The sequence below is a fragment of the Armigeres subalbatus genome, chromosome 2, assembly GCF_024139115.2.
Source record: "Armigeres subalbatus isolate Guangzhou_Male chromosome 2, GZ_Asu_2, whole genome shotgun sequence".
Lineage (NCBI taxonomy): Eukaryota > Metazoa > Arthropoda > Insecta > Diptera > Culicidae > Armigeres > Armigeres subalbatus.
Window position 1 is genome coordinate 185,790,844 of NC_085140.1, and position 14,592 is coordinate 185,805,435.

The window sequence follows — 14,592 nt, forward strand, 5'->3', positions numbered from 1 at the left end:
ACGTGAGGTGAGTCGATTTTAGCAATTCTCACGTGAGGTGACCATGTTATTCAAATTGGGCTATACAACTCTTCTCACGTCACTCCACTCGTAGAATAAGCCCAAATCGGAGTGAATTTGATTGCTGCGACTTGACTGTGACTGAATCTGGTCATATATAAGCTACGGCCATCTATTTGAAACATGTGTGCTGCTCGGGGTGGGCAGACCAAGTGCAAAACGACTTGGCGAGCGTGGGGCGCATTCGAGGATGAGAGATGCGGCCTCGAACCGTGTATTGTGGCGTCAAATTATTGATTCAGTGTTTTCTGTTTAGATGTAAACCAAAATAATAAATTAATGTTGCGGGACCTAAGCTGGTTACGTAATCCGTAGAAGGCTCTATTCGCAGTAGGAGTACGACCTCGACTTTAACTTGGTCTAAGTTTTTCAGATAGCTAATCGACTCACGTCTTTCCTTAGCAAAAGCTCGAAGCTTATTCTAATTTAGCGATGGTGGTCATTCGTGCGAAAAGGTTTGGTCGTTACTTTTTCCCATCACATTTTTGCCCTATTAATTGGGAGCAACGACCACGTCATTGTCGTAGCCAAGCGTGCTTACGCGTCAAAATACGAACACTGAATGACTCGACTGAACTTTTTTCCTTATTCAAACCCATCTCTCGGATTGATGGTTTCTCTTTCTAGCACCCGTAACCTGAGAGAGAGAAGACAGCCTGCTTTATTTACGTTCATCCTAATGTCACCCCGATCCAGTCACTGCGAACCGAAAAAGTAAACACAGCGATGCAACTTCAAATGGTCGTAACCAAAATTACTGTAGGGTCATCGAAGGGAAAGTGGTTACCTCCAATACATTTTCCAAATCAATATCTTCCACATAACGTACATATTCACATATGAGTTTTTATAACATTGTAAATTAACGTCCAAGTCGGGTGGTTTAATCCCCGGAAATAGGCAATTACCTTTGATTGAACCAAAATTATTTATTTGACAATTTGTGTTCCCAATTTTTTTTATATCTGCTACAGTGAATTGTACCCGTAATTATCCATGTGAATGATCCCGTATTATGAGAAATCGGTTTTGTTCTTCATAAGGAAGTTCATAACTATTAAAACAGCTAATTCGCGCATCCTCTCCTGTCGTTTGGTGCTTTGCTGTTTTTCGTTCAATTTTTGAAGCATTCAGTCAAGATGAATACAAAACTGTAATAATCGAGCTTTCGACAAACCAACATCCCACCAATGCTGAAAACCTTGTTTACACTATCATTGAAAATTATCAAAAATGTCATTAATTCAAAACAGTGTAATAAGGTGTTTAATTCTCGCTTAACTTTTCAAAAGGTCCTAAGTAACATTTTTTTTTTTTTTTGACTTTATTAAGGAGACTTTCAGCCCGAGGCTGGCTCGTCTCCGGGGGTTCCTAAGTAACATTTTTTTCATGATTTAATTTGAGTGCTGCAATCAAAACCTTTCATATTGATCTGTTGATTGCACTGTTCAAATTAATTCATGAAAAAATGTTTCTTTTGAAAAGTTAAGCGAGAATTGATTATTCCAGTCTCATTATATTCCCACATCTACTGGTCGGGAAAATAGCTTATACTATGAAAATTATGTTCTCAAAATGATTATGATTATCCATAATGTAGGCAATAAACTTTGTCCAGTTGGTTTAACTTGAATTTTTCCAATTCCTATACTGCCGTCATACGCATATTTGTCCCATGTTTGCTGGGATTTCCTATGTACATGGGACAATTATGCGTAGAACGGCAGTATATATCTACCAAAAATTTTGGCAATTTTTTTTCGGTAGAAATAAACATTACACGCTATGTTATAATCATGTTACGATGATCATGAAATTTTCTTTACTCCATTTTTGGCCGTGAATTTATAACAAAATTATTATTAAGTTTTGTTATTTGTAACACATATTGATATAATTGTGATTAAATTGTGTTATGACTATGTGGGCAGCAGGGACTATGTCCAAGGGCTTGACGATCCCTCCCCAGGCCATCTGCGAGCTGTGGGGCTTGCTTGACAGTGGGCCCTGTTAAACCTCTATAAAAAGCTGCATGTATCTGCAAGTAGGCCTCACCAAAGCGACCGTGTGCCGCTCAAAGCGCACAAGCCCAAGTCCTGGTGTTAGGTGGGACGCTAAACAGCCCTGACACGACGGCCCTCCGACGGGACAGGAGGTTTGCGGTTTTCCGGATAAACTGACACGGTTGATCAAAGCGACGATGGATCGGGTGATGTGAGTAGTTCGAGTTTCAGGGGCATTCTCGAGTCCCTTCGAAACCCGCAGAGGGTTACGGCAAGGTGATGGCCTTTCGTGTCTGCTATTCAACATCGCTTTCGAAGGGGTAATACGAAGAGCAGGGATTAACACGAGTGGTACAATTTTCAATAAGTCCGTCTAGCTATTTGGCTTCGCCGACGACATATATATTATGGCACGTAACTTTGAGAAGATGGAGGAAGCCTACATCAGACTGAAGAGGGAAGCTAAGCGGATCGGACTAGTCATCAACACGTCGAAGACAAAGTACATGATAGGAAGAGGTTCAAGAGACGACAATGTGAGCCACCCACCGCGAGTTTGCATCGGTGGTGACTAAAATCGAGGTGGTAGAAGTATTTGTGTACTTGGGCTCACTGGTGACTGCCGAAAATGACACCAGCAGAGAAATTCGGAGACGCATAGTGGCTGGAAATCGTACGTACTTTGGACTCCGCAAGACGCTCCGATCGAATAGAGTTCGCCGCCGTACCAAACTGACAATCTACAAAACTCTCATTAGACCGGTAGTCCTCTACGGACACGAGACCTGGACGATGCTCGTGGAGGACCAACGCGCACTTGGAGTTTTCGAAAGGAAAGTGCTGCGTACCATCTATGGTGGGGTGCAGATAATGAACCACGAGTTGCATCAGCTGTTGGGAGAACCATCCATCGTTCACACCGCGAAAATCGGACGACTGCGGTGGGCCGGGCACGTAGCCAGAATGTCGGACAGTAACCCGGTGAAAATGGTTCTCGACAACGATCCGACGGGCACAAGAAGGCGAGGTGCACAACGGGCAAGGTGGATCGATCAGGTGGAAGATGACTTGCGGACCCTCCGTAGACTGCGTGGTTGGCGACGTGTAGCCATGGACCGAGCCGAATGGAGAAGACTCTTATATACCGCACAGGCCACTTCGGCCTTAGTCTGAATAAATAATAATAATAATGATTAACTGGTCGGGTAGGTAGGCTATAAAAGTAGAGCTGTTATGATATGTTCCATAAACGCAAATCGATCAAAGGGATAGAGCAACTTCCACAATATAAGTTTTTTTTTTAAGGATATTATGAATAAAATTATACTTATTCAATTCACGATAAATTAATCAACTACAGAAGATAAGAAAAGTTCGGATAAGAATAAACTACAAATTGTTTTAAAAAATATGCTCCATAGATTCTAACAGATAAACGTGCAATTTTCACAACTCTGCAAATCACTTTCCATGAAAATATATTTTTTTAAATTTAATTTGTGTGTCTTAAATAAAATACAGTTTCTCTCAATTAGTTCGTCAATATTCTAACAAAATATTTAGCATCTTTTTATACGCTTAAAACTATCTTTGTTGCAGAAAGTTCTTTTCGCTTTTGGTATGTGTATCCTGTTGATCTCAATTGAGATCGTCCTTAGTAAGATATGATAACAATTATAGGTAAGTAGTATAAAATCGACTAGTCGCAACACTGTTTAACTTCATCTGAATTCACATTCGTTCAACGAAGATTGTGGTAGCCAAAGAATAAAAAAAAAATTAAATTAAAACATTGAAATCACGCTTCCGTTTCCTGTTCGGTGATGTCCTGCTGGATTTCCTCCGGTGTTCGCAGGTCGATGGCAAACTTTTTTCGCAAGATTTTCCCGCTAGAGTCACCCATATTTTGTTCCTCTGCTTCCTTTACCCGTTTTGAATAGTCCTGGAAGGATGCCGCCAGAGCGAATGTCAGCCGGCGCGCCATAGCTCTACAAATTTGTACAATAGAATAGGAATGCTCGACAACAGTTGGAATATATGACCAATCTTACCGACTATCACATACGAATGCGTGGACCTCGAAGGGATTTTCGTCCTTAAGGTTATAGTTCTCTTTGACTACGATCATCGCGAATACCCTGGTGTAGACGAGGTCCTGAACTCCGTAAGATATGGTGTCTATGGTGAAGTTCGTTAACAAACTTTGTTTGGAGGTAATCGTTTCCATGCGGACCCCATCAAGTGATACTTCCAGATTGCAGTACGGGAGAATTTTGTTGGCTGGAAGAGCTTTTGCTGCACTGACCTGAGGGGGGAAGATTCATATTAATATTGCAATGACAGAAAATGATGTTAATGCGGCGTTATAATAGTTATCGTTTTAGTTATCTGCGGGTTTCGTGGTTTAACTGGACGGTATCATCGAATTTACGATTGGTCTTAATTACATTAGTAATGATATTAAGATAAGCCTGATAAAGCTTCCTAAGTCCGTACTCGCCTCAAAGCAGGAACAAGAAGCACACTGGTGACTGGACTAGATCCAAACAGAGCTTTTTCCTTTCTGAGCAACCTCGAAAATGGCACAGGAAACGATACACTATGCACTCCACTATGGAGTGGAGAGGGCCGACAAGCGCTCAAAATGAGTTGATGACTCACCCGGCAGCAAACGCGTGACAGCGCTTTAAAGCGTCAGGAGAGCGGAAGGCGGGACGGAATCTCTAAAGACAAGAAGAGTTGGAATACGGTGGATCAAAGCCACGCAACCACGGCCACCAGGACTAGTGAGACACATAGAACCATAGTCCCTCGACCCTAGAGGAAGGTTTAAAAGCAAAGACGAAGCCTTGATGGTTAAAACAGGCAAGGAGGCAAGTACGTTGGTGTCTGCAAGGTTAAGCAGATAACGAAGTACATAACGACTTCGGGAAAGAGCACGCGCAGCATCAGATGCTTTGGAGCGGGCTAGATGACCCGCGAGCACAGAAAGGATGCTCAGCCGAGTGGAGCTAATCCAAGGAGTCCTAGACGATGGGGCAGTGTGGAGAGCCTTCACACCGGACACACCGTAGTGATCCATCGATGTAAACAACTTTACGAGGTCACTGTAGCAGATGAACTCACCTTGGCTGTCAAGGAGCTACAGAAATATCTCGGGCATCCATTCGCCTTCGAAGAGAAAAATGAAATATTAAGCCAATAGTTTAAATATAGCCATCATCAAAGCTGGCATGTTGAAGTTTAAATTGTCAGTATAAAACTACGAAGCGAAGCCTCAATAAAGAAATAAAAGAAGTCGACCGAAATCTAACCTGGCAACAGGTTAAAGCGATAGCCGGGCAACGCTCAGGATGGAGATCTTTCAAGTCGGCCCTTTGCATCACCGGAGGTGTACAGGATCCATAAGTAAGTAAGTAAGTATAAAACTATGATAATATACAACCGTCGAAAGTAGAGACGTGTTGAAACAGGTGCTTTGAATCTGACCTTGAAAGGTAAGTGGTGTTCTAATGTGAGCGATGCAGCTATTTCAGATGAACGACCCCGTGCTTAGCTTAATCCCGATGCATTCCACGATGCATAGTATCATAAAACGTCTGACTGTTGATCCGAAGATCCGAAAAAAAACCTGTCAAGTTAAAGAAAACGACTATAAACGCGTGGGTAGCAGAGACTATGTCCAAAGGCTTGACGATTCCTCCCCACGCCATCTGCGAGTTGTGGGGCTTGCCTAGGGTGTGGTGGGGTTTGACAGTGGGCCCTGTTAAACCTCTATAAAAAGCTGCATGTATCCGCAAGTAGGCCTCACCAAAGCGACCGTGTGCCGCTCAAAGCGCACAAGCCCAAGTCCTGGTGTTAGGTGGGACGCTAAACAGCCCTTACACGACGGCCCTCCGACGAGACAGGAGGTTTGCGCAGACCCAATAAGCAGCCTGGAAAACCAATCATTACGAACAACATATTAAGAGATAATGCGACTCGATATAATCGGCAAAGACCTAGTCGCTAGGTTTCGCAGGTTGCGACAGGATGATCTACGATGAATTACATCCCCGCAACTTCGACATCGTGGCGCTGCAGGAGATTTGCTGGACAGGACAGAAAGTGTGGAAAAGCGGGCATCGAGCGGCTACCTTCTACCAAAGCTGTGGCACCACCAACGAGCTGGGAACCGGCTTCATAGTGCTGGGTAAGATGCGCCAACGCGTGATTGGGTGGCAGCCAATCAACGCAAGGATGTACAAGCTGAGGATTAATGGCAGTTTCTTCAACTATAGCATCTTCAACGTGCACTGCCCACACGAAGGGAGACCCGACGACGAGAAAGAAGCGTTCTATGCACAGCTGGAGCAGACATACGATGGATGCCCACTGCGGGACGTCAAAATCGTCATCGGTGACATGAACTCACAGGTAGGAAGGGAGGAAATGTATAGACCGGTCATCGGACCGGATAGTCTGCACACCGTATCGAATGACAACGGCCAACGATGCATAAGCTTCGCAGCCTCCCGCGGAATGGTAGTCCGAAGCACCTTCTTTCCCCGCAAAAATATCCACAAGGCCACATGGAGATCACCTAACCAAGAAATGGAAAACCAAATCGACCACGTTCTAATCGACGTCACCGTCGATTAGAACGTGGTCGATTTGGTTTTCCGTTTCTTGGTTAGGTGATCTCCATGTGGCCTTGTGGATATTTTTGCGGATATTTCTCCGCAATCACGAACGTCCGCACTTACCGCAGTGCGAATATTGAATCCGACCACTACCTCGTTGCAGTATGCCTGCGCTCAAAACTCTCGACGGTGTACAACACGCGTCGAAGTCGGACGCCATTGGGCGGCTACAAGACGGTAGACTAGCCCAAGAATACGCGCAGCAGCTGGAAGTGGCACTCCCAACGGAAGAGCAGCTAGGCGCAGCGTCTCTTGAAGATGGCTGGAGATATTCGATCCGCCATTGGTAGCACCGCAACCGCTGCACTTGGCACGGTGCCCCCGGATCAGAGAAACGACTGGTATGACGGCGAATGTGAGCAGTTAGTGGAAGAGAAGAATGCAGCATGGGCGAGATTGCTGTAACACCGGACGAGGGCGAACGAGGCACGATATAAACAGGCGCGGAACAGACAACACTCGATTTTCCGGAGGAAAAAGCGCCAGCAGGAAGATCGAGACCATGAAGAGACGGAGCAACTGTACCGCGCTAATAACACACGAAAGTTCTATGAGAAGTTAAACCGTTCACAGGACATAAACAGGAACCTTCTTACGAACGAGCGTGAGGTGATCCAAAGGTGGTGGCAGCACTACGAAGAACACCTGAATGGCGATGTACCTGGGAGAACGCGCGCAGGACATAATTTTACCGGCTCCGGATCTCCAGGAAATCCAGGAGGAGATTGGCCGGCTGAAGAACAACAAAGCCCCTGGAGTTGACCAACTACCAGGAGAGCTATTTAAACACGGTGGTGAGGCACTGGCTAGAGCGCTGCACTGGGTCATTACCAAGATTTGGGAGGAGGAAATTTTGCCGCAGGAGTGGATGGAAGGTGTCGTGTGTCCCATCTACAAAAAGGGCGATAAGCTAGATTGTAGCAACTACCGCGCAATCACATTGCTGAACGCCGCCTACAAGGTACTCTCCCAAATTTTATGCCGTCGACTAGCACCAACTGCAAGGGAGTTCGTGGGGCAGTACCAGGCGGGTTTTATGGGCGAACGCTTCACCATGGACCAGGTGTTCGTCATTCGCCAAGTACTGCAGAAATGCCGCGAATACAACGTGCCCACACATCATCTATTCATCGACTTCAAAGCTGCATATGATACAATCGATCGGGACCAGCTATGGCAGCTAATGCACGTAGACGATTTTCCGGATAAACTGACACGGTTGATCAAAGCGACGATGGATCGGGTGATGTGCGTAGTTCGAGTTTCAGGGGCATTCTCGAGTCTCTTCGAAACCCGCAGAGGGTTACGGCAAGGTGATGGTCTTTCGTGTCTCCTATTCAACATCGCTTTGGAAGGGGTAATACGAAGAGCAGGGATTAACACGAGTGGTACAATTTTCAATAAGTCCGTCCAGCTATTTGGCTTCGCCAACGACATAGATATTATGGCACGTAACTTTGAGAAGATGGAGGAAGCCTACATCAGACTGAAGAGGGAAGCTAAGCGGATCGGACTAGTCATCAACACGTCGAAGACAAAGTACATGATCGGTACATAGGTGGTGATGAAATCGAGGTGGTAGAAGAATTTGTGTACTTGGGCTCACTAGTGACTGCCGAAAATGACACCAGCAGAGAAATTCGGAGACGCATAGTGGCTGGAAATCGTACGTACTTTGGACTCCACAAGACGCTCCGATCGAATAGAGTCCGCCACCGTACCAAACTGACAATCTACAAAACGCTTATTAGACCGGTAGTCCTCTACGGACACGAGACCTGGACGATGCTCGTGGAGGACCAACGCGCACTCGGAGTTTTCGAAAGGAAAGTGCTGCGTACCATCTATGGTGGGGTGCAGATGGCGGGCGGTCCGTGGAGGAGGCGAATGAACCGCGAGTTGCATCAGCTGTTGGGAGAACCATCCATCGTTCACACCGCGAAAATCGGTCGACTGCGGTGGGCCGGGCACGTAGTCAGAGTGTCGGACAGTAACCCGGTGAAAATGGTGCTCGACAACGATCCGACGGGCACAAGAAGGCGAGGTGCGCAGCGGGCAAGGTGGATCGATCAGGTGGAAGATGACTTGCGGACCCTCCGTAGACTGCGTGGTTGGCGACGTGTAGCCATGGACCGAGCCGAATGGAGAAGACTATTATATACTGCACAGGCCACTTCGGCCTTAGTCTGAATAAATAATAAATAATAAAAATAATAATATAAACGCGTGATTGGGGCCTTTAAACGGAAACCGAATGACTCAGTGCGAGATGTGGCTAAACAGTCGCATGTGAGCAAGACTTTCGTGCAGAATACCAACACTCGAGCTAGACTACGTACGTTTAAAGTTCAGAAGTCATTAAATCGTAACGAGAAATGGAGTAGAGAAACCTGTCTGCCAAGGATAAGTGTGATGTTCCCGTGAACCTCCGGGCACATACGATGCCGTAGGTCGCTAAGAAGTTTTCAATTTGGCAAGCGATTTGTACTTGCGAAAAGTGGAATGATCGCAAGCACCACGAATGGACAGGTGGATTTGGAAGAGTGTCTCCAAAAACGGCTTCTCCCTCCCATGGAGGTTCACGATCATTTGATATCATGCCACTACACAAAATGCGTGCTAGAGTGTTACAATGTAAATGATGTCAATTTGGTGTAGAAAGATCTGAAGCGCCTAACAATCCGGAACTGTACTCAATAGAATGTAAATAATGTAGAAAAAACTGGGTTAAAATGCAAAAAACTGAGGTCGTGCAGACCCTCATGGCTGGGGCTAAAGTCAAGGTTCGCTCATTCGAATATAAAGACAAAAACAGTTAAATTAATGGTGCCAAAATTACTTTAGGGAAAATCACCAAATGTTGAACAACTAAAATTCACCTGCACCTTATTCTTTACGCTTTCTTTCTTATTTTTTTCCCTTTTCCTTTATCCCTTCTTCTTTATCCTTTTCCCTTCTCCTTTATCCTTCATTCCTTATTCTTCTTTCTATCTACCTTTTTCGTTATACCTTTTTCCTTCTACTTTCTTCCTACTATCTTCTTACTTATACTTTCTTCCTTTTTTCTTTTTTTCCTTCCTTCTTCTTTCTCTTTTCCTTCTTTCGTCATATTTCTTCCGTCTTCCTTTTCTGAAATAGTTCATGGGCCACCCCACGGAACGGTCTTTCACATAAGGACCGATTTTCACAGTATTTTCCATACAAACTTCAAACTGCGCGTGCTCACTCAAATTACATCCAAATTATCGAAAAATTTAGGAGGATTATTATAAAGACTGATCTTTAATTAGTGAAGCTTTTACTGAGCTTCTTCCGAACCGAATAGATATGAGTACTGGACAGCGAAAGTCATCTTAATCTGGACACTTAGCAAGGGTCGTTTTTCTCCTAGAACTTATCGTCCTATCTGCCTTCTTGCATTGTTTTTTTTTATTTATTTCACCTTATTGAGGACATTCATAAATACTTACTAGATGATCGACTGGTCGCCTGGTATGCTTGATTCCCCACAAACCTCTCGCATATTGGCTGCCCAAGTATTTGACCTGAAGAAATTAAGACAAAGAAAAGAAAAAACAAACATCCAAATTACTGAAATGAAAGCAAAAGTTTCGACATCATCATCATCACCGGATAAAGAGATCAAAAAGGGTAACAAAAATAGATTACAAAAAAACAATGTGTAAAACCCACAAGTCGATAACACTCTCATCGTCCGCCTTTATGACCCACGATCGCGAAAATGATCTCGGTGAAACAATGCTCAACAAGACAAGTTCATGTTTGGCTTTCGATTTCGTTGTTACGTCAGGTGAGCGATATCGATCGAGTGCACGTGATCAAAATCTTCCTATCGTCGTCGGTGCTATATCATCGTAAAGCGTGCATCCAACCGGGCCATCGTACTTCAGTTATGAACAACACTGTTGGCGAGGCAGCTTGCTGCCAGCGCGCATCTATGCATTCAGTAAGCTTATCCACAAACACAACCGACGAAGAGCTGCTATAGGTAATGTAAAAGTTGGCAACGTCAATTAGCGAAGTAAGGATATATAAACAAAATCGAGAAGTCGCCTTAAAATCTAAAAGCTAAACTAAATTACAATTGTTTCTATTCTAAACTAAAAATAATTATTATAAAGTTGGGAAGTTCTTATTACTACAGTGGTTTATATTAGGGGCGATTCAAGTATGACGTCCACTACTTTTTGGGATTTCTAGACCCCCTCCCCCCCTCTGTCGCGCTTTTTTGTATACCTAGTACATGTACTGTCACAAAATCTTAGACCCCCTCCCCCCCTGAAACCTGTGACATCATTTTTGAACGCCCCTTAGGTAAAAATGTTGAATTCATTTGAGACTACTGAAATACTACATCAATTTACTTATTAGCTAGATTCCCAACATAAATTGTTTCGAGCCTAACCCTAATTCCCATCTAACGTAAAAAGCGCACAATCACGGTAAGGGTAAACAGTTCAATTTCATCGTAAACGACTCTAATTACAATATAATTACTAGAAATCGACAGAAAGCTACGAACGACCACATAAGGGACTAAACGTAAGTCAACTAATCTAAGAACAAACTATGAATCTTATGAAAGCACTGATTGTATAACATAAACTTATATCTATTATTACACTACATAAATGAATTATGAGTAAATTATGCTATTACAATTATGTATAACGTTACCTTTGCCAGGAAAATTATAATTCAGCCGTTGAACAACACCCAGTCTCGTGTTTCATTGCGGCAATTATAGTTACGGATTTAACCCCTTCAGTCCCGTTGGTATAAAACCAACAAACACTGTGAATGCAATGGATAGATACTTGATTGTGCATCTACAAATGAGACATCACGATTTATCGTCAATCAAGTGGGTTCAATGAGCTGGCAGAACATAATATTGTTTTTTTTTTGTATTAAATTTCCGCTGATTCAGCCAATTAGATGATAACCAGGAGAATTGTAAAACCATTTCAGTTGAATTCTGATGCTCAATAACACCGTTGCTGCTATGTTGGTCCATATATTCAAAACAAAAAGCTTGAATTACGTGTTTACTAATAGGTAATTATACCTAGGGTAGAATAAAAAAAGTGTAAAAAGTGGCTGGTTTGCTGATCATAATCCATTGATCGGATAAATTAATTGCTTTTTCATGTAAGTATTTGCTTTATAGTGAAAAAAATACGTCTACAATCAACAAAAGAGCGCGATTGATGAGGATCGTTTTATTAAGTTTTATGTAGCGATTTACGGTATTGTACCGCGACATTTTGACGGACATTACAGCGCCCCACCTAATCTAATAATAATGAAGCTAGTTAGTTCCAATCTAAGCGAGAAATTAACTTTAATATTCGAATCTATTTCTAAAAAAAATCGTAACAGTAACACTGTTTTGTAGCCACGCCCTAACCACTTCCATGTCTTGCTTCATTCCCAGTAAATCATCAAAATGAGGTTTGGCAAAACCTTTTAATTTTAAAATTTGTTCTGTGATCAGAGTTCGCTTGTTCTTTGCAATGGTGTCTCAATCGGAATAATCAGCATCTGAGGTGAACCAGCCCAAGGCTGAAAACCTCAAGAATAAAGAAAACGAGCAATGGGTAATGTTTTCAACATAACCGCGAGTAGACGTAGGACTTGTATAAACGTAACGTATTTACCTTTAACTTTTAACTTTTGGATCTATAGAGTTTGATTATTAGTATTGATATTGGAAAGACAACTTCCATGCTGTGTTGAATTATTAGCAATTTGTGTATTCAAAATTTCTGGAAATAAAACTAATAAATACATAATAAGAATTGCTTTGTTTCTAACTATTAATCCCTTATTTACTCAAGCAAGTGTAGGGCATTTATAGATCTCTTATTGATGATAGTATTTGAAGTTAAACAATTCTATTTATAAAATTTTCAGACTTGGGTATAATGTGCTATTTTGGGGGAACTGTCCCGTTTTCCAAACAAAGAAATGCAGAACCAATTTCGTTGCTTCTTTTTGCTACCATGCGTGCTTACTGATAAAAAAAATCACAACAATAAGAAACCAGTCAAGGAGCAGTGACCCTACTATAATAGAGGAGATACTGCTAATACATCAACGAAAAATTATTTAATGTTTTGATTCCAAACTCCATGTCTACGTCAAGTTTAATGATACAATTTCTCAGAACATAAAAATCAAAGTATAAGATAAAGTTTATTTAAATATTCTTCTGGAAATTATTTTTTGCGGACTTTTTTTAAAACATGAAATTCAGCAAAATTTTCTAATCTAAAATGGATATTACCACTATTGCTGATTGTGCGTCTTTAATTGCTAATACCTTCTGCAAATGAATGAAAGTAATTATTTTAATCAAATTTTTATTTTCATCGGTGTAGTTGATTTTTTTATATGAAATCAGAAATGTTTTAATGTACATGTCGTTTAGTACCAAGCACAATTTAACATATGGTCAGTCATATGACATGACTCGTACTCATCCCGGGATCATTTGAATTATGAAACCAATCACCTGAATGAGCGGACCAAATCTCTCTAGTTTTATTCTTCTTCATACACCATCGAACTCCGAGTGATGCGATGGGCGATTGCATCCATCGTAACCGACACCATTGCACGCGACCACCATCAAGCACAGAATGACAAAAAAATTCGCCCACTTCTTTCATGCATATTCGCAGACCCACCGGCAGTTCTACCGCTGGTGACTGCATGCTGTCGTTGTGTAGGTAAACACAGCGAACGAACGAACGAAACGAAAAATACGCGAGCTAAAAGCACGTCAGTACGCGCTGCTGTCACAAATTGTAATGACTAGCACGCGGCAGGCACTGCTTCTTTTATACACTAAGAAAATCTTCCGAAGGACCCGAAGGCCTGACATACCGCATTCTGATGTCCGTGTTAGGAATGCACGGGATTGGTTACATATGAAATTTTTGCTGGCTTTGACAAGAATTGAAATATTCAATCGCTTATCGCTAATAATCTTAAGTTTCAGTAAAATAGGCAAAATGCTGGAGAGTGTTCGAGTCGATTGATATATAAATCTTTAAAATCCATCGAAAGATAAAGGCGCTAGTAACGTTCAAAATCTTCCCTTCCAGCGTAACGCTCTCGATTTCCAAAAATCTAAATGACACCCAGTATAGTAAAGAAAGACGTAAGTCCAACGTCAAAAAAGTTCGGTTTTGGAGCAGTTCTATAGCCTTTCCGTATACTTAGTATACGAGAAAGGCAAAAGGAAAAAACAGCATCTCTATTATACCCACCACGTGAAAATGTAACATCTTGTTTTCCATGATATTTATTTTTTCAACGAAGGTAAAGGAAATCTGCAACCTGGGGAGGCGTATCCAGGTAGTGTGGGGATGTTATCACCACTCCCGACCCACTCAAACCAACTCCTTCCTCTCCAGTTATTTCAACACTCCCGACCCACTCAAACCAACTCCTTCCTCTCCAGTTATTTCCCCGGCAAGCAATTAAGCAATACTTCGGGGAATGACTATTGGGCATTGCGCCCCCTACATGACGTACACAAGTGCACGTATGCGCCACAACTCTCCTGGTACTCCCCATGCACCACATGTGCACAAGACATATTGGCACTACATGTGTCCCAACACTCACCTGCCTATGCCACCCGAATGCCAGCAAGAATCTTGCAGGTACCCTGCAGGAGGTACCCCTCGCTGCCACCTCACAACACAGACAGTTCTCATTCAGTATGGTGATCACCCCGTCCTGCAACATGGTGGCACCACTTGTCTACCAAGCCGGAGGCGACCCTAGGTTGGTGGCTCCAGACCCACTCATCC

General features: G+C 42.8%; 1 protein-coding gene across 3 annotated transcripts in view; it reads right to left on the reverse strand.

The window, feature by feature from the left end:
• Positions 1–3,459: 3,459 nt before the first annotated feature.
• LOC134215621 (uncharacterized) overlaps positions 3,460–14,592 on the reverse strand; it is an 88,412-nt gene continuing 77,279 nt past the window's right edge. For all 3 annotated transcript variants that reach the window (XM_062694773.1, XM_062694772.1, XM_062694774.1), the window contains 3 exons: positions 10,216–10,290; positions 4,115–4,368; positions 3,460–4,051 (listed from right to left, as the gene is read on the reverse strand). In XM_062694773.1, coding sequence (XP_062550757.1) covers positions 3,862–4,051; positions 4,115–4,368; positions 10,216–10,290 — 519 coding nt within the window. In that variant the 3' untranslated portion in view covers positions 3,460–3,861. The remainder of the gene's footprint in view (positions 4,052–4,114; positions 4,369–10,215; positions 10,291–14,592) is intronic.